At 41.2% G+C, this 20,056-nt stretch overlaps 2 protein-coding genes across 11 annotated transcripts in view; one reads left to right on the forward strand and one right to left on the reverse strand.

Annotated features, from left to right (window-relative positions):
* Window positions 1-20,056, reverse strand: part of lrrc7 (leucine rich repeat containing 7) — a 54,191-nt gene that overhangs the window by 25,315 nt on the left and 8,820 nt on the right. For all 10 annotated transcript variants that reach the window (XM_084011764.1, XM_084011763.1, XM_084011762.1 and 7 more), the window contains exons 2-9: window positions 7,299-7,501; window positions 3,850-3,967; window positions 3,509-3,587; window positions 2,529-2,618; window positions 1,936-1,992; window positions 1,057-1,120; window positions 380-454; window positions 95-239 (exon numbers count right to left, since the gene is read on the reverse strand). In XM_084011764.1, coding sequence (XP_083867890.1) covers window positions 95-239; window positions 380-454; window positions 1,057-1,120; window positions 1,936-1,992; window positions 2,529-2,618; window positions 3,509-3,587; window positions 3,850-3,967; window positions 7,299-7,501 — 831 coding nt within the window. The remainder of the gene's footprint in view (window positions 1-94; window positions 240-379; window positions 455-1,056; window positions 1,121-1,935; window positions 1,993-2,528; window positions 2,619-3,508; window positions 3,588-3,849; window positions 3,968-7,298; window positions 7,502-20,056) is intronic.
* LOC311014876 (G-protein-signaling modulator 2-like) overlaps window positions 2,834-20,056 on the forward strand; it is a 305,151-nt gene continuing 287,928 nt past the window's right edge. Inside the window, exon 1 of the mRNA XM_084011774.1 lies at window positions 2,834-2,839. The gene's annotated coding sequence lies outside the window, so the exon portion shown is untranslated. The remainder of the gene's footprint in view (window positions 2,840-20,056) is intronic.

The following is a 20,056-nucleotide window of genomic DNA, read 5'->3' on the forward strand; positions in this document are numbered from 1 at the left end:
GGGATTACTCACCAACTTGAGTGTGTGTGTGTGTGTGTGTGTGTGTGTGTGTGTGTGTGTGTGTGTGTGTGTGTGTGTGTGTGTGTGTGTGTACCTATAGAGTCCGGGAGGTGCTGCAGCATATTGGAGGATAGCAGCAGGTCTTCTAAGGCTTCACAGCCTGAGATTTCAGTGTCCAACGTCTCAATACGATTCTTAGCAAGGTCAAAGTACCGCAACTGACGAAGTTTCCCTATCGCCTGCAGTGGGGAGGGTGAGGAGAGAGAGACACGTCAGAGAAAAGACAGATAAGCAAAAATCTGAAAGAAAGTGTCTTTCAATTATCTCCAGAGCTGCTTCACCCCCCCACTGTAAGAGCTGATCGTGTCTGTGTTCTTACCCCTGGTATACACTGTAGAGAGTTGTTATCCAGCCACAGCTCTCTAAGGTTGTGGATCTGTTCCAACACCTCCGGCTAGCATGCAAACAGAGGAATCCATATCAGCGTACCAGATATGCATCAAGAAATATGCAGCTATTTATATGAAAACACTCTTATTCACTAACGTCAACGGGCACCATCTCAGCACTAATGTGAACATGTACAGATCCCAAAAATAACTTGAGTGCATCTTCAGACCAAGTCTTAGGCATGAATACAGAACATAATAACACAAAATGTCGGCAGAGTGGGTGAGACTGGCCATCTCTCTCTCTCTCTCTCTCTTGGAAGGAAGCAGACCCTCCTACTCCTGTCATGGCCGACTTCCTGTCTGACCCTGATGTTATATCCGGCTCACCTCCATCCAGCCCTCTCTTCCTCCCTCATGTCTCTGTGCCCTATTAAGGGTCCTGACCACATGTCGCATTGGGTCTTCAAATGTGAACTTTAAAGGCAGCGGGCCTCAAAATAGGACACAGCCTGTGTGTTTCTGTTTGGATTGCTCTTTCACTTTACTAATACATATCTGGTAAGTTACTTAAGACATTTGAGCTTTCTGTGATCACAAAGGATAACCTCCATAATATACATTTAAAACTCGTCATACGGTACATTTACAACACAATGAGTCTCACCATTTCAGAGAATTCATTGCTACCCAAATCCAACCTCTCCAACTGTGTCAGTCTGTGGATGGACCTGAGGAGAGAATACATACAGGTATACCACTACCAGCATTGAGACATATGTACATTGCAGCATTTATTTTTTATATACTTTTATATATATGTAGGTATTCTTTTATCATTTGCCTTTGTTTTAATTTGTATTTGCAGTATTATTACATTTATTATAATTGGATGTCAGCGTTTTAGCAATTAGTCACCCTGCATTTCACTCACTAACAAAAATACCTTTGAATCAGTTGAAAAATACACATGATAGCATTACTTTTATACATTGTCGTGTACAGAAAACAACTGATTCTCAGGTAAGCTAGATGCAAATCAATGGTGTGATTCCCATATTTTCAAAACTTAGGGGAAAGCCAACTAGTGACGGCCCTCAACCATATTCACAGTTAAAGTGCAGATGAGATTGTGAACTGGTAGTTAGAGTTGTAAAGTAGTAATGGCAGCAGTAGTATTATTGGCTTTAGTGGTAATGCTAATTGAAATCAGTTACACTACAGCCTTGAAAGTTGTTCCCTTAGACAGGAAACATTTGAACCTGTTACAACCAGCACATTACTGTTTTAATAGACCTCATTAGAATTCAACACCACCTGTCCCGGATAAATACAGTTTTAATCTGGACACCTGGGAAAGCAAGCATACTCGGTATTATGATGAAGCATCTGTGTGTGTGTGTGTGTGTGTGTGTGTGTGTGTGTGTGTGTGTGTGTGTGTGTGTGTGTGTAGTTGCAATTGATGGTGCATGCGACTGAAATTCAAATTTTGTGTCTCTCCTTTCATTCTTCCTTCCTCACACACACACAAGGCAGTTTTTCTTACTTTGGCATGGTTTTCAGGTGGTTCTCTCTGAGCTCCAGGATCCGTAGTTTAGAGAGTCTGAAAAGCAGAAGACATATAAACAAAAAACTGAATTTAATTAATGAATTATCTCTTGTATAAGTGTTGCAACAACAGAAAATGAGGCAAAAGCAGGCCCCATTTATACCCATTTCAACTCCAGAATCAGTCTTATTTCCTAATCAGTGATAATAATGATACAAAACATAATGTGTGATTACCAAAGATTACTCCAGATAATAACGTTATAGGTATGAGCTTCCACATATTTCATAGGATTTCATATGAAAGTGCATTCATAATGAAGCTGAAGAAAGAGTGATTCACTGGATAGAGGAAAAGCCTTTGGTGAAAAAACAGATGCCTCAAAGATAAAAGTCCATTAAAAATCTAAGCCTCATGCTCGGGCAAGCTCATCATCTTTAAATAATTAGAAATCATTTAATAATATGAAGTGCTGTCCAGTATAAACTTGGACGTACACATACTTTTTATAAATACTCTTTACAACTGATTCTAGTGGCACTGACTGAATTAGAGTAACTCGCAATAGCTATTGCACGCGATCACTTTACCTGCCAAAGTTAGCCGGCAGATACTCCAAGAAGGCATCGTTTAAGAAGAGCTGGGTCAGATTCAGGAGCTGCGTAAAACCATCTGGGAGCCTGGAAGACAGAGAAATGGCAAGAGAGGCAGAAAGACAACAAAGAAAATGAGAACACATGCAAAAGAACAATAAGAAAAAAAGAAAAGGTGCGTGTCCTTGAAGGGGCACAATGGATTGAAACATGTTCCCATAACAACCTGCAGCCGACAGCTGTCAGCCTGCAGACTCACCTCAGACGCACACATAAAGTAAAGGAAGAGTTTATGTCTTCACTTTACTGTGTGGTTGAGTCCAGTTTCGCTTCATGCTCATTACACCACCGAAAGGGAAACAGCCGTTATTATCACAGCACCTGATGCTCCAATAGTAAGCACTTTATTGTAGTAATTATATCTTCTTTTGTCTAGTCAGAGCTGAGCCAATGGGATATATGGCTGTATGGTAGTTAAAGGTCTGTGGATGCAGCCGACAGCTATAAAATATTTAGTGCCTCTGTGGTGCTTTAAATGCATGGATTGGAAAACGTAAAAGCAGAAAATAAAAACGAGAACAGCGTTGGTCTCATGACGGAGAAAAATCTGCCCAAACAGCTAAATACACGGCAGATGCATCAAACAATCCATTACATATTGAAGTCCAGATCCATTCAAACTGGTGTATTCAACAAAACATGGAACACAATGCTTCGTCTTCAATACCAATGGGCTCTTAATGGAAAAACACACTATAAACGGGCCAATTATTTTGAGAGATGCTTATTTTTAAAAATGGTAGAGTTTGTGTTTTATCTCACATTGTTATCAAGAAGCAGATAAATCAGCCCCAACGTTCTTTAGGTTTGTATTGCAGCTCTGTGTCCATCTTTGTGTTGAAGCAATGTGTTACTACAAGGTATGTGTGTGTGTGTGTGTGTGTGTGTGTGTGTGTGTGTGTGTGTTGGTGTCTTACTTAGTGATAGGGTTGACACTGGCCTCCACCACAGACAGGCCTTTACAGCATTTTATATTGTCAGGAAACTCCTGGATACCTGTAAGAGAGAGAGGGAGCGAGGGAAGAGAAAATGTTATTTATTTCAACATTTTGAGTGAATTCCTGTAAAGACAGGGAATAATTATCTACAGAGACCTGTGCAAGTGTTTATACTTGGTCATATTTTGGTTGGATGTGAGATTATTGCGATTATTATGCATACTTTGGGCTACCCCAGCAGGCATGGTTGTAATTTGACTTTGACGTTTGACTTTGTTCAGGTTGAATCAGTCATCTTTTATCACAGGGAGAATTTTTACCGTTTTTACTGATGTCAAGCTCTTTGAGGTTAACCAAGCTGGCGATGGTGGTGGGCAGGTTGGACAGGTCGTTATCGGGCATGCTCAGCTTCTTCAAGGCCTGGCAGTTGAAGAGTTGCTATGGAAACACAGAGGGAAAACAATGGAATAGTCTGTTGGCAAAATCACACAGACCTTTAGTACAAAGGTACAAGAGGAGAGAGAGCGAGGAAGTCAGCTGGAGGCATGCACCACTTAATGTTGTGGAAAAGCAGTGCCACTTTAGCTGCTTTGCTATGAATAATGCAGAATTAATCTCCTCCAACCAGGGGCCCCTCAGGATAAAGCACACACTAGAGTGAAAGCAAAAACATTCAGAGAAACATGCCCTTAATGGAAAAATACTGCAAATGCCAATACATATGTAATAGTGAAAGCACATGCATAAAAAGGAAAGTGCTTATAGTACAGAAAGGCTAAACCATAAAACACAAACAACACACACAGCAGACAAGAAAGTAAATGTTTTCCAAATCCTGCACTTTAGAAAGTTAGTCATCTATGAGCAACATTGCTTGCTTACTGTAACGTTGGCCATGCTGACATGACGTCAAGATAGCTGGATTATAATATGAAGTCCATCAAATCATGCCATTGGTCCACTATTCCATTATTGTTTAAAAAGAAAAGTCCTATTGGACCAGAAACCCCAGAGTCCAACAGCACGTTATCCCTTAAACAAAAGCCCCCTTAAAGTTAAATATCAGCTGAAATGAAAAGTCTACCTTTAGGGGTCAAACAGCCATACGTTAAGATTTATGTTGTGATTTATACATTATTAGTTGAACTGAGAAACATGTTAATGGAATCTAGAAAGTAGAGCAGTTGGCTTTTCTTTTCAGGATAAAGAGTCATCTGACTTTATGGACTATGTATTGATTAGATATGTTTCTAATTGGACATGTTTCTAACTATTGGGGTTTCGGAATAATGGGCCTTTGGACCAATGGGCAGTCCCTCAGATAACCACTGTATCTCAAGTGACAGCGGGTTCACACTGGATGTGAAGTGCTGAGCTCTGTCAATTGTGGCGTGAGCAGTAGTAGTCTGGCTGTTCACCACACAGCTTAACAAGCTATTCTGCTTTTCTACTGTTTTGTGTAGAGTTTATCTCTGTCTGTCTGTCTGCTTGGTGTGTCTAAACGTGCTCATCACACACGCTCTCCATTTAGACACAACTGACCAAAACGTTGAATACATACAGACTTGAAAAACACAATCACAAACAGCAGGGACACTATTTCTAATACATATATCAGCTGGACATTTTAAAACATCATCCTTTGGGAGGGGAATAGGGTGAATTGAACCTCCAGGAGTACAGAATGGAGAGAGGGGAGGAACATCAAAAGCGAAATATACATGATAGATATTATAATTTATCAGAATGAGATCATTTATATCACTTGGAGTAGATTATCAGTGTGTTTTCTTGCCAGATTGGCTTGTGACACACAGAGAGAATAGACCAGATGCCAAAATTATCGCTGAAGATCGTGAACCAACCACAGACCTCAGCAATGCATGGTGTCCTGTGTGACCAGTTAATGTGCTGAACCTGGAGTTATGTTCAAATAACCATTGAAATCTTTCTTCATCCTGCCCTCTCGGGACTTTCCAAGACTTACTGCTTCTTCTAAATTAACAAATCTATGATGATAAACTGTTGAAATCTATGCTGATGCTACCAGCCCTGCGAGGAAGCAGCACTGTTAGCACAAAAAGTTTGGATGGATAAAACATAGAACGTTTTTGTTTTTTTTGTGTGGCCTAAGTAAAGGCTGTGTTATTAACTGTAAGTCACAAGGGTTTATTCTATATGGTGGCCATCTTAGATAAATAGAAAAAAAATTGCATAGAAATGTTATTTAAATAATCACTTAATGATGGATATTGTACATCCAACTATTATATAACCATGCGCAATTTAAAATTTTTTCATACACTCATAATTCAAACAAATTCTCACATTCATTCACTTTCCAAGTCACCTAACTTGCACAAAGAAGGGAACCTATTAAGAATACAACTAAATCATCAGCTGCACAGAACAAAATGCCTATTCTGGTCATATGTTGTTGAAGATGATGGCCACATTTACTGCAGCACCTTACCGTCGTCACTATTGTGAAAAACAAAAAATAAAAGGAGCACCGGGGCCAAAGAGCTACAGAGAGCTTAACATGGAAAGGGCTGCTCTGGGGGGGGGCAGGCGAGTCAGACCAGGCCACTAGACTTAAAGACACAATCACTTACTCACACGCACTTAAAGAGCTCTCCAACTCACTTACACAAAGGCCAATCATTCTAGCAGCCTTGATAGCACTCGTACCGTCTTGGCACAAGCATAAACATACACATTGAGAAGGCTGTTTGTCAGTCGGATGCAAAGTGGCGCACCACTTACTCAGCCTATTAGACCGTCTCCATTCATGCAGGTTATATTTAGAAATCCAATTCGCCATCTCTATCATTTAACCCGGGGCAGCATACTAATAAAATAAGACAGCCCTCCTATTAAAGAGCACCTGCGATTCTCCTTGAAATATTGTAAGGGCATGTTTTTTTTCCTCATTACTGCGCATGTGAGGGATGTTTCCTGGTGTGGGATGATGTTTGTGGCTGCAAAAGTCTTTGCAAACTGCCCAACTCCACAGCAGTCCAGCATGAAATATCTCAACACTTTTTGAGTGTATTAGAGAATCCCACTAACTCAGTATGCTGACTAGAGCATGTAAACACTAACATTAGCATTCACTTCAAAACACCGAGTCGGCCCGCGGCTGAAGCTGACAAAGTACAATGAAAAAAAGCTGCGCTGACAATCTGACACTGACAAATTGAGTCTGAACCGTACAGGAGATAAACCTGTTTCGCTTAAGTATCAGCATAGCCTTGGTGCCACTCTAGGGCCACATTTACATTTGCCTCCCATTGGTGGTGAAGATCTGAGAGTATAGCAAAGCTTAGTAGCATCGCTTTCCTGTAAAATCACTGGTACCTCTCCCTATGAGCAAATGAATGTCCGCACGCAATATCAATACATCCAAATGTGTCAATGTCTCAAGGCACATATTAAAAGATTAAAGATCCACTTTTGTCACAAAGCGATGAAATACTATATGTCACGTTTACAGTTACTTTATGCAACGGTTTAGCATGAAATGCCGATAGGTTAATGCAAGTCTTTGTTATGTAAAACACACGTCACAGCTCCAGTTGATTTTAATCAAAGTGATGGAGGTCATAAGAAAGTGCAACGCATATTGGTCCCTGGATTTTCACTATTGTTTGGAGGATCACATGAGGGTAGTCTGACTGGCTTTGGTCGAGAAGTTATGTGCAGGAAGTTGGGCTTTGTGGTTGGAGGTTGGAGACGAGTTACAGGGGTTAACATGAGGTTCAGTTACCTTAGGTAGTTCCTCAATCTGGTTGGCGTCGAGGTAGAGCTCCTCCAGAGTTCTCTCGAAGCTGAAGATTTCCTTGGGGACCTGCTGAAGGCTGCAGTGGGAGTAATCCAACACCGAGATCACTTCCTCCTCACCACGGAAACAACGGCACGGCACCAGCCGGCCAATCAGCTTCCGTTTAGTGGTCATTTCCAGACACTGCACTACAGAGGCAAAGAGAGGAGGGGTGAGAGGGGAGGTTACATTAATGTCATCATCATTCATCAATAGACTCCTTACAGTACAGTATACCTGTGCAGTCTCAATTTCAGTGTATGCCTGTAGTTTTTTGGTGTGACAGCAGTTACACATACTAAAATATGAAATATGAAACTAACATAATTTCTTCAGAGATTAACTTTGGAGTTTTCATTAAAAACCATATAGGGGATTTGCTTTAAAATATTCTAAATTAGATTATTAGTTAATGCTTTGGATGAGAATAAACAAATAGGTGACACACACACACACCGTAAAAAATGTTAATGTGCAGGGAAAAGTCTTAATTTAACTCTGAGGTTGTAAAAATGACAGCTTTCACATGACATCAGTGCTAAATTGATGTTAGATTGGCACATCGGTAGTCTTCATCGTCTACAGTATGAGTTGGCAGTCATGTGATAGATTGCCCAAGAACCCCGTGCAGGATAAGCTGGTAATGAAGATAATGAAGGGACGGAGCGAGCAAACACCTCTTTAATCAACAACTTTCAGCTTCAAATAGTCAACAAATTACTCAATGGTCTACTCTCGCTCATGGTATCTCATGTCTTTCTAATTGGTCAAAACTTCAAAGTGACTTGTGAGTATGTTCATCTTGTTGGTTTGCTGTGTCCACCTGCACAGTGAGGGAAGAAGACATGATATATTTTTGTTATATAACACTTGTGGAACATTAGTTGAAAAATTGGTACACATGGGAATGTCTGTTTTTTGCCTCATCAATCAAATTCAATTCCTTGGCAAATCAACGAGCACAAATCATAAAGATGATTGTCTTTCTTGTGGATTTGAAATGTTGCAGCATCCGAACTGCTGACGCTGCAGCTTCTCGTATTGTCATCCACGTGTCAAATCGTTCCCACTGGCCGTAAAATGCTTTTTGAATGGAAGAGATGGTGGAAGAAATCTGCAGCCTTTTTTCAAGGTTAAGTTTGACTTGATATGAGGCTTTCGAAAGTTTGAGTAAGTCAAATCAAGTGTGAATTTTCCCAACCTACTGACTTTTTAGTCCATAATTCCCTGTTTGTTTTACCATCCCTTTGCTGCAGCTCAGCAAAGATCTGGGGGGAAACAAAAAAATAGGGCGCACAAAAAAACAGTTAAACTTTGCAAGATACGTTTAACCCAAACTGCTAAAGTGTCATATTATCTTCACATTAACTTTGCAATAGCTTTCAAATGACCGGCAGGCTGACACACACACACACACACACACTCTTCAAACAACAAGTCAGGGCCGTATAATTAGACTGAATCCTTTGTAATTCTGCGACAAGATTACTCCGTCACTCCATTACACGACTCCATTTAATAAAGCCAGCGGCTGAATGGCATGAGTAGGCTAACTATGGTATTAAAATCCTTGAGTGAGGACTTTATCGCTCAGCTTCATCATTTATCAAAAGCTTACTACACTCAGTCTACTGACAAACAAGGACGTTTTAATGCCAGCCCTTTCTAATAGAACAAAGAGTGCATTTTCAGTTATCTTGACAGCCGCCTCAATTTCCTGTTTGATCTGGATGGGCTAAAAATTGTCAGTGATGAGGAGAAGTGGGGTAAGAGGACAACAGGAGGTGATGAGGGACGAAGCTGTATAGAAGAGGGGGGGGGACATGGAAATGAGGAAGTGTAAAGAGCAGCAAGTGGCAGACCAGGAGGCTCAGAGATAAGACCCGTGGCTCTATCTGTCTATAAACACACACACACATGTCCAGCACAGTGTGGCCAGATGAATTCAGAAGATACACGGAGTGATCTTGAACACTGTGAGGACACTATGTTATCTGCTCCAGTTAGGGCGGTAAAATCTGATAACAAATAAAAAAAAAAACGCAGATCCTCCAGGACTGTTTATCTTAAAAGGGTTGGACCATGAAAATCAATGCATCCTTATCCACAGACGTTCACAAAGCGGGCGTAATGAGGCGAGCTGGGATTTACTGTTTGTCTGCCAGTATGTGTAAAAGCAGCAGTCGGCGCTTTTCACGGAGCTCACACCTTGGACTACTGGATCTTGTCTAATCCCTCATATTTAGAGCTAAAAAGGTAACCCAGGGTTTGTTTCGCCATCGACAGTTAGTTTGCCTTGACAGTTTGCAGGATCCTCCGCACCAAAGAGGGTTGAGCAAAGCAACTGAAAACATGTGACACAAGACTACATAAATACATAAATATATTCCATTTGTGTATATGTAGCAGACCTACATGTAGACTTTTGGTAGGCGTACTCTTATGGATCCGGTCGGCCAAATCCCAAACGTTTGGTTTCAGTGCAGGTGTCCAATCGGCGGAGGACACACGTCAGGTGACACGCTCCGTCATAGTTATGCAGCAAAAGTAGCATACATTGGCTGAGGAAGCAGGGAGTCTGAACTTGGCTGAAAGCTACATAACTACAAAATAATGTGAAAATGTTTGCTGCATCCTCGAATGAACCACTTGACATACCAGCGCTGAGCCGGACGGACCAGTATAAAGCTCTAAAACAAGCAACACTGACCACAGCTGACATGACCTTTGCTCCCTACAGATTAAAGGAGATTAAAGGGTGGAAGTTTTTAAAGTAATCGCACTCATAAAATCTATTTATTCCTCGTCACATATTTGTTTGGAGGTCTTAAAAGACAGGCCGTCTTTTAAGACAAAAAAGCACAAACCAATATTAATGTTAATGATTTGGCAAAATCAATAGTATAAATACCAGCATGCAGTCTGCTCAACAATTGTATTAGCTACTGATACTGCAGCTGCTTGATTATACACCCACAGTCTATTGATGTAACATCTTAAGCATGCAAAGACAGGCTAGACTAAAAATAACAGCTTTTTTGTCAGGAGAGCAGAGCTGATGTCGCCCATTAGAATTAGGCAATGACAGCTGTGACAGTGACAAATATTAGGAGCAAACGGAAGGCTGTTTACATGGGCAGTGATGAGGGCCGACTGTGGGAAGTCACCTTCATGACACAGACAACTCTCCAGAGGTTGGTTCTAGGAAGGACCCCAAAAAAATACTAGGAACAGGAAGGATGGGGAGCTGCTCGGACTAGAGTGATTCCACGAATCCGTGGATTTCATTTCAAAAGTAAATATGAGACAAATGACCACGGGATGACCAATTTAACACAATACACCAGACAGTGGGCCTTAAAATTGCCCTATCCGCTTGTGTTCATTCATGGAAAATGTGATTTGTGGGAGAAAATGGACCTCGTTTTGAACATCTTTGATCTTCTTTCTAATTTTCGGGGAGGGCACTGAAGTGTATCTAGTCCTGCTCAGACTCCCAGAGAGGCAAACAAAAAAAAAAGGTATAGGGAGAGAGTCAGAGCAAGCGGGCACCAATGGGGTGAAACTAGGAAGTGAGCGTGGTTGGCTGTGTTGGCTCTCGCTGCTGCTATGGAAACAGCATGACAGAGCAGACTGACTCTGCAGAGGCAACGCTACATGTGCATGTGCAAGCTCCCAGCACAATACACACACACACACACACACACACACACACACACACACACACACACACACACACACACACACACACACACACACACACAATGATTTAGCTCTGTTCATATCAGTACTATGATAATTACATAAAAGAACCAGAGATGTGAGTAGTGGGACATTTTGTAAGAATTGGTAACACACACCTGCCCACACACACACACACACACACACACACACACACAAACACACACACACACACACACACACACACACACAATGATTTAGCTCTGTTCATATCAGTACTATGATAATTACATAAAAGAACCAGAGATGTGAGTAGTGGGACATTTTGTAAGAATTGGTAACACACACCTGCCCACACACACACACACACACACACACACACACACACAAACACACACACGTTACACATAGGATAATGATAACAGGTGCATAAGAATCATTTTTGCTGGAGTCGATTTGGGTGGGTGTCAAACGAGTGCAATATCCGTCCGCAATACTCTTTTAACATCCTAGTCTGTTAAAAATATTAACTGTACTTTGTACAACTTTTTCCACTGTTTTAATATTCTAAAAAACATTATGGGAGATGTTTTAGTGTGTCCAAACCACTGGACAATACCAGCAGAAATATCCCACAATGCCATGTGTTAACAATGATATTGTTCAGAACAGACGATGGCAGTCAATTAGACTTCAATGTAAGTTTAAGCATAAGTATTTCACTAATATATAATAATAATATTTATAATTGACTGGCCATTGTCCAACTGGCAAGAAGGTTCTCCATAAGTGACAACATAAATGATGATACTTTATATCAAGTACAGCACTTTACTTTGCACCATTAGTGTCATTTCTCTTCCTGAATTTCACCCCATGTGGTCTCTTTTCTTCCATCTGCTCTTCATTAAGTTTGTGCGAGTATAAGTGTGTGTGTGTGTGTGTGTGTGTCCCTCCTCCAGCAGTTGGAGAGAGTGAATTCCCCTGGGTCCCGTGACAGCCATCACTTCACGTGCAGCCTTGCCGTCACCATAGTAACCGCTGCCATAGAGACCGTCTCCAAGGAACTGGGTGTATTTTCTCTCTCTCTCTCTCTCTCTCATAAAACAGAACATGCTGCACTCAGTGGGCGATCGCTCCACATTTGGCGACGCTTTACATAGACTCAAATATATCAGACACCTTAATAGCACCTGAATAAGAGCAGCTTCTCCATGTCTCTCTCTCTCTTTTCTTTTTTTGTAGAGGTGTGAATGATGCACTCTGAAGAACTCACCCTGGGCTTCTGCACTCTCTCTCGCACACAGTCACGCACAAGCACATGTGAAACACGGACCCGCATAAAAATGCCCTCACGCATATGAACCAATTAAATAACAGTCACATGCAGACTCGAGTAGTTTACTTTCATTTGATTATTTTAAGGCGGTCATCCTTTCTCACATCCCAGAACTTCACATTGTCAACCGAATCCCTGAGCGGTGTGTCAGTGTGAATGTGAATGTGTGTGTGTGGGAGGCAGTTAGTAACAGTCATTACGTCATATTTAGGTCCATTAAATAACCACTTACAGAAGTTACCTGAACCAACATATGCAAACAAACACACAGTTTGATCTTAATCAGGTTGTGTTTACGTGTTCATCCACAATTTGCAAAAACTTTCAATAACTCTCGCAAGACTCACTATCTGATGACCTCTCCTAACTTTAACCATTCAAGGTCAATGACTAAACTAAGCCATCTCAGGAGGAGAGTAGTGGGGTACCACATGACCCCTTAATAGTGTCTTAACTTTCTGTTTGAAAAGCCAGGCTTTCCTAAAGTGCATAAATATGCTGCATTCAAATATGCTGCTCGATATTTAGTAGCCGTCAATGTAATCTGGAATATCATCCAGCCACACTTCGCATTAAGAAGGAATCAGCACATAAAAACAATGAATACATATTGAACGTGTGTTTTTTGTGTGCATGTTTGTGTAATATGTCTTTATTTATTTATTTTATTTAAACTGTAAAACCAATGTGATCCGTTTAACTAAATATGTATCAGAGCATAATCTGGCCAATCATCCATCCATCACCTCTCCTGTTCATGGTCACAGGGGAGCTGGTGCCTGCACTGGAGAGGTCGGCAACGTGTATGTCTGGGCAAAAGTTGCAGCGATTGGTCAGTTCATTGATTAGTCGATTAACAGAAAATAAATAGGCAACTACTTTGGTAATTTTATAAGAAAATATATATATTTTTTAAATTCTCTGATTCCAGTATTTTTAAAATGTGAATATGTTTTGGTTTTCTAAGTAGCCGTTGTTATTATCTTTGTATACTTGTGACATCATCCTGCACCCTCTTCTCAACAACGCCATGCCACATCCACCAAATTTAGGAGGCATCACTATCAGACAAATATAACCAACCAACACATGTTTATGTAATTGGACAAATGACAAATGCTTAGTTTTTTTGGGTGAGAAAAATAAAATCACTCGGGTGGTTCGGGGCTGTTTTCACACTTGCAGCCGGCCCAATCTGCCTGCCACAGTAGCTCCAGGTGGCACGTCTATAAAACTCAATGACCCTCACATCACTGACACTAAAAATAACAATCGACCGACACAACAAAACACGGAAACAGCTGACAATTCACCTGCACCCAAAATGTGGGAATCAATTCTGCTCAGATGCACGAATGAACAAATACGCCACATGGGTCAAAGCAGTGTTACCTAAAACCGAAGCTCCAAGCCCAGAACGACCTGGAAAAGATGTTTCCCACTTTGGTAATGGAAATAATAAGGACCTGACTGCATGCAACGGGAAACACCAACAAATGACAGACAGAAAGCTAGACAGACAAACAGTGGGATGTATAAATAGAACGCAACAATGACAAATAAACAAGCAGTCAGGCAGAGGAAGGCAGCGTGACAGAGAGTCGTGCTGTCTGGGGTGATGCAGTGATTTTCTAACATCGGTCAGCTAATAGGAGAGATCCTGACATGATAAGTTGATTGATCTATTAACTTCGAGACACCTTTGCTCCTTTTGGGATCGTCTCTACTCCAGTATGCTTGTTATGTTATCCTCAAAATATGGCAACTTCTCTACGACAGCATGGGGTATGCAGGACATGCTTTGAAGGATGTAAACAATCAGAAATGACTATTATGACTTATTAAATGATTGCCACCTACATTCAATGAGATTTGCTCTCCAGACAAAGACAAAGATATATTATATCAGGCTGCATGTGTGTTGACTCAGAAGGGATAACATTTAAAGAGAAAAGTTCATTATTAAATTGAAAATCTAAAAAGAAGTCATGCAGGGAAGGTAGAAAAGTTGTTTTTATATATATATATATATATATATATATATATAATGGAGTAATTTTACATTAAAGGTTGAGTAGGTCATTCTATTCAGAAACACTTTCTGTTATATTACTAGAAATCCTCGTAACATGCCGATAGCAACAAATGAATAAAATTCTCTGACATGAAAAAAAAAATGTAATGTGTGGACGTGGCAGGCCTGTAAAAACCCCGTCCAATCAAAACAGTCGGCAAGAGAAAATAATTGGACGGCCTGCCTGTCTGTCAATGTTCACTTCCTGATTGCGCGATCACCTGTTTGGTGTTCTGGGGGAGCGGCTTTGAACAGAGGTCTGAACGAAGGGGTTGTGACTTTCAGTTCAGCGATGCGTTCAAAGTCAAAGTTTCTGTGTTTTTTCCAAATGACCTACTCTGCCTTTAATGTACTGGTATACGTTTGATCTGAATATGTCATTGTTGATGGAGCAAAAAGGCCAAAACTAAAAGAAAACAATAGGAATGTTTGATGAATATGAATATTTAAAGGCTGGAATCAGCCTTTAAATATGAGAGGTTCTTTAAAACAGTATCCCAAGTTAATGTAAAGTGATGTCATTATTAACAGAGAGTCAAGCTGCTGAGCACACACATTTCCAGACTGACTTGGATTTGGTTTTTCATCTCAAGGCTTCACTCTTCCAACTGCTCCTCAGTATCTGTGAAGCTCACAGAGGAAAGACTTTATTTGAGCCTCTCCTCTCCTTCTGTCATCCCCCTCCTTCCCCGCCTCTCTCTCTCTCACCCTCTTTTTCTCTCCCCCCTCACTGGTTTCCAGGACAGTCTTTTATATTTTCTCCTGTGTTCTTGCAGGGTTGTGCTCAGTGGCCCAGATCTGCCTGAGACGCCCCGGCACATCTCTCTCTCTCTCTCCGACTTCTCTCTTTTCCCTTTCAGGCTTCTGTCTCTCTCTCAACACTATCTCTCCGTCTGTCTCCGTGGTTAACTTTTTTCTCTTCCTCCGTCCCACCCACTTCCAACGGACCGAAAGGGAGGCCATCTTAATTCAAGTGCGGTACTTTATATCTCCCCTGTTCTCGATCTAAATCCTTTTTTTAAATTCTCGGAGGTGATTCATTGGAAAGATCAACTTGTTTGAGAACGAGGAAATCTCCACAGATTGTGTTTGTGTCTGGGTTTAATCAGCAGTATGCAGGGAGATAAAGTAAAAAAATAACTCGTCATTTTGCGAAACTCAAACTCCTTATTCAAGCACGTGACGGACACATTCATCTCCATCATAAATGTCATATCAGCTATGATTATGTTGGTCATTTGGTGTCTAAAGTGTAGTCAGTTGTACTGATAACCAAATGTTCAGCTGTGACCAAGACAGGCAGCGTGAACAGGATGTCTCATTCTTTTAATTTCCTTTCATTATCTTAAAAAAGCAGATTGTACCCTAGCCTTTCATTAGATTCAATGTTATAAGTCGGCTACAATTATCGGAACAATGCGAACATTCAGGCTCCTTCCTGCGGCTCAAAGGTCGAACCATATCAAATAAAAGACTGTGAAAGAAATCCTGCAAATTTATTGAGTAACCCAAATTAAATAAATTGTAACCCACCTGTGGGCCCTGACCCTGTCAGTAGGAATAAATGTTCTCAATAAAATATACCAAATATTTGAGATGTTTCGCCACTGCAGCTGAATATTCAGTGTTCAAACCAAATGAAACTTAATCACATGAACCCACCCTCTGAGGAAAACAAAACAAAATACTGTTGCTTTAAATGAACTATGTTCATGTGTAGTTTTATTACAAAACATGGATTAAGAATACATTATCGTCATATTAAAGAATCGGGATTACTGTGATGACTATGTGAAACCAAGAGTATGGACAACAAGGCTTTTTAATTGGATGTCAAAGTCAGTCTATTAGAGTATGTCTGTGTGGATATGTGTGTGTGTGTGTGTGTTTGTGTGTATGTTTGTGTGTTTGTGTGTTATTTTAGTTTTTAAGGTCACCTTGCGATGCTGGTATCCCAGCTCAGAGCCCGAAGGAGAGAAAAGCAGAAAGAAGACACTCGTGTACTATTACAGTGTCATGTCTAACAGCTTTTGACCTAGAAGCTAGGAATTATTCATAGATTTAACCACCAACAGGGCGAACGTTGTTATTTAAAGTTTTAGATCGTTTGATTTCACATTTTGAAGACAAACTCTGTGTCCTCGAGGTTCAGCATACGACGTACCAGTTCATGCACAGTGTTGCTTTACAGTGTTGACCAATTTTATTAGTAAGTATGCTTTCTTTAGTGTACAATCACCTGAAAATAAGAACTGCGGTGTTTTCGTTAACTTACAATTATAAGTCATTTATATCTAGGTCTCCTGACTGAGATATCTTGCTTTTTCTCCACCTATACTCTGCCTGGATCCTTACCCTAAACTAAGCGTGGTTTTAATCCTCAAACCAAGGCCTAACAGGAAAATCCACATGTGACTTGAAGTCCCGTTTTCTTCCCTCGTGGCGTGATGAAGACAGAGCACACGGCGTCCTGATTGCAAGAGAACGGTTCACCTTCACCTGAAAAACTCTCTCTGTACACACTGTGAGACCTGCTGCTATCTGGAGCAGCCTCTCTATCTTTCTGTCATCTCGCTCTCTCTTTCTCTCTCTCTCTGGCCAGGAGTCAATCTCTCCTTTTTTTACTGCCAGCTGATAGCTGTGCATGACTGTCTGGATCTCTACTCAAGCGTTCTCTCCATCTATCACCTGCTGCTGCCTCTCTCTCACCCCACTATCGTCTCCACCCCTCTTCCTCCCCTCTTTGCCTCGTTTCCAAAGCTTATGCCCTTGTCCTTAACGTTAACGGCCTTGCTCAAGATCCCTTCAACACTGAAGCACGCTATATGCCGCAGGAATCGAGCCTGCGACCTCTAAGTGACAACGCGGTCTCTCCGAAAAAAACAAACTCTGCTAGTTTGCAGGGTTTCCAAAATGTTTTCCTCACACTGAACTACAGTCTGCATTTGCATAAACACCCCTTTAGTAAGTTTTATCCCTAAAGCTTTCCTTAACAGTCCGTGGAAATTGCACTGTGAGCAGTTGCCATGGTGACTGGGGACTCAATTGCCCAAAATTACCATAAAACACTAATTAAAAAAGCCTTTGCTAAGAGCACCATTTTGACAAGCTTCATGCAGCACTGCTGAACAAGTCCCTCAGGTGAGGAAAATGCGCTGGGAATGGAAATCATTTCAACACCCACCGCATAACATTTTTGTTATTCTGTGGACTGAATATGAACTGTGTGGTAAAATGTGTCAGCTGAGTAGTTTTGGAGTGTTTTGAACTGTGTGTACTGGAACATTTTTAGTGAATTACACTTTTTCTTTTTTACCAGTGAGTAAACCAATTTCAGTTAGTGCAGTAGCACTAACTGGGAAGTGGGAAAAATGTCTGAAAAGTGCTGCTTCTGGAGCAATGACAGGACGATCAGTGGGTGTCCCGGTGGTTTCTGATGCTGACCATTTATTCCCAACATGCAGTCCGGTCGGGGACCTTTGTCACATATCATGTCTCCTCTCTAAATCATCACTAACTATGACAAACATTATTATAGGACAGGCAAGTGTAAGATCATTATTTTCTTTTCCTCGATTTCCCAATGTCTTTTATTTTCAAGTTTAATATCCATACATTAATCTGACAGACCACAGACACCTTCCTCGCCTGGACGGAGCGAGAGAGAGAGAGAGAGAGAGAGAGAGAGAGAGAGAGAGAGAGAGAGAGAGAGAGAGAGAGAGAGACATTCGGAGAAGAGTCCGAGCGAGGAGGCAGCTCCATGACAACACGCTGGTGTTAAGCCCACTAGTCACGACACAAAGGCGCTCTGGAAAATGTTTTAACACGATGCCATTGCCACGGCGACGTGGGCATCATCAGGCACAAGGCAAATTCGGGCCAGTCAGTCAAGGGTGAGCCACTCCACTCCCACATACCTGGGCACCGTCGAACTTCTCCATCACGATTCAGAGCTCTTTAAAAAGCAATATAAATCACGTATTGTCCCTGCAGAACACTTCTTCAAACTAACGACGGCGGAAGGTTTTGTTACTGTTTAACTCTGCGTGTTCACACGTCAGCTGCAAATATTCTTGTGTGCAAAAAGGAAGGATACGTCATTGCAACAAATACACTGTGGGAGTGCACACAGTCTGTACTTGCTAGGTGTCACTCCACCATCCCTCTACCTCTCTCTGTTTCTCTTCCTGTCTCTAATGGCCTCAACGTTCTTCTTTGTGCTGATGCTGCTGATGGGAGGTAACCTATATCTGTATAAATCTACTCAGTTTGTTCCCTTGTTGCGAGGATACAAGCAGACTGAGGTTGTGTTCAGATAGATGAAGTGATAAAAAGATAGAATGATTGAAGTCGTAACTTTCCAGAGTTGTAAAATTCTGTCTCATAGCATTATTAAACCCCTGTGCAGTGTTTTTGGCATCTGATAATCCTTCCGAGTATTGTGCTCCCAATCCATATATTTATCCTCATACTTCCATCTGTCTATCCATAAATACATAATCCATGTATATGCCACTCTTTATCCCTTCCTACACAGTGCCACTGTACAAATGGATAACACCAGGGTGTCTGGCTTTATACCAGCATAAAACAACAAGAAAATTCAATAAAAATTTGCATGTCTCTGCTAAAAAAATATAAAAATAAAAATATTCTATAGCAATGGTTCCCAACCTCGGGGTCAGGACTTCTCAGAAAGGTCACTGATCTGAGGTGTTGTGAGATGATTAATGAGATGCGAATATATAAGCCAAAAGGTTGGTTAGTGCTGTTCTATACTATGATAATGTATGATGTAATGCACGTTAGATCACTCACTGAAAACTATCTACTTGACAGTAGGTCCACGTGTCAACAGGCAGAATAGAATTGCTAATGAGCCCAGCTGCCACGCAGGCAGTCACGCAGGCAGTCAAATGGACACCTATAGAGTCCATAAGACCTGTGGGAGCTGGCCTACTTATACTGATATGATATATATTCTACACTACAGAGAAGAAGAAGAAGAAGAAGAAGAAGAAGAAGAAGAAGAAGAAGAAGAAGAAGAAGAAGAAGAAGAAGAAGAAGAAGAAGAAGAAGAAGAAGAAGAAGAAGAAGAAGAAGAAGAAGAAGAAGGGTGGAGAGGAAGAGGAAGTCAGTGATGCATTAGGCAGTCAGGGTTTAGACACACACACACACGCACAAACACACATATACTGTATAGTCACATGCTGCCTATGGATGGGCACACACACACACACACACACACACACACTGGTCTGAGGTCTCACGTGTCGTGGAGTGGTCTATTAACATTCTCCACACATCGGTGCCTACAGTGAGCCGGCGGACTTTGCTCACAAATGTAAAGAAAAAACACTGTCAAACAAAATTAAGGAGCCACATCTCATCCCAGAGATGATATCACGAATGGAAGGCTGTCATTTCCAACAGGGCATCGTGGAAATACTGTTTGCTGAGAGAAAAATGGCAGGTCCCGAACAACACTGTTGAATAGTATGCTTTCTGCGTGTAATGTCACAGTAATGACTGTTTGACCTGCTGTCCTGAGCTCTAAGCCAAAGAGTGGCGGGCGATGCCAAAGCTATCCTTAAAAAGCCATGCATCATC

This window comes from Eutrigla gurnardus, assembly GCF_963514095.1.
Source record: "Eutrigla gurnardus genome assembly, chromosome: 6".
Lineage (NCBI taxonomy): Eukaryota > Metazoa > Chordata > Actinopteri > Perciformes > Triglidae > Eutrigla > Eutrigla gurnardus.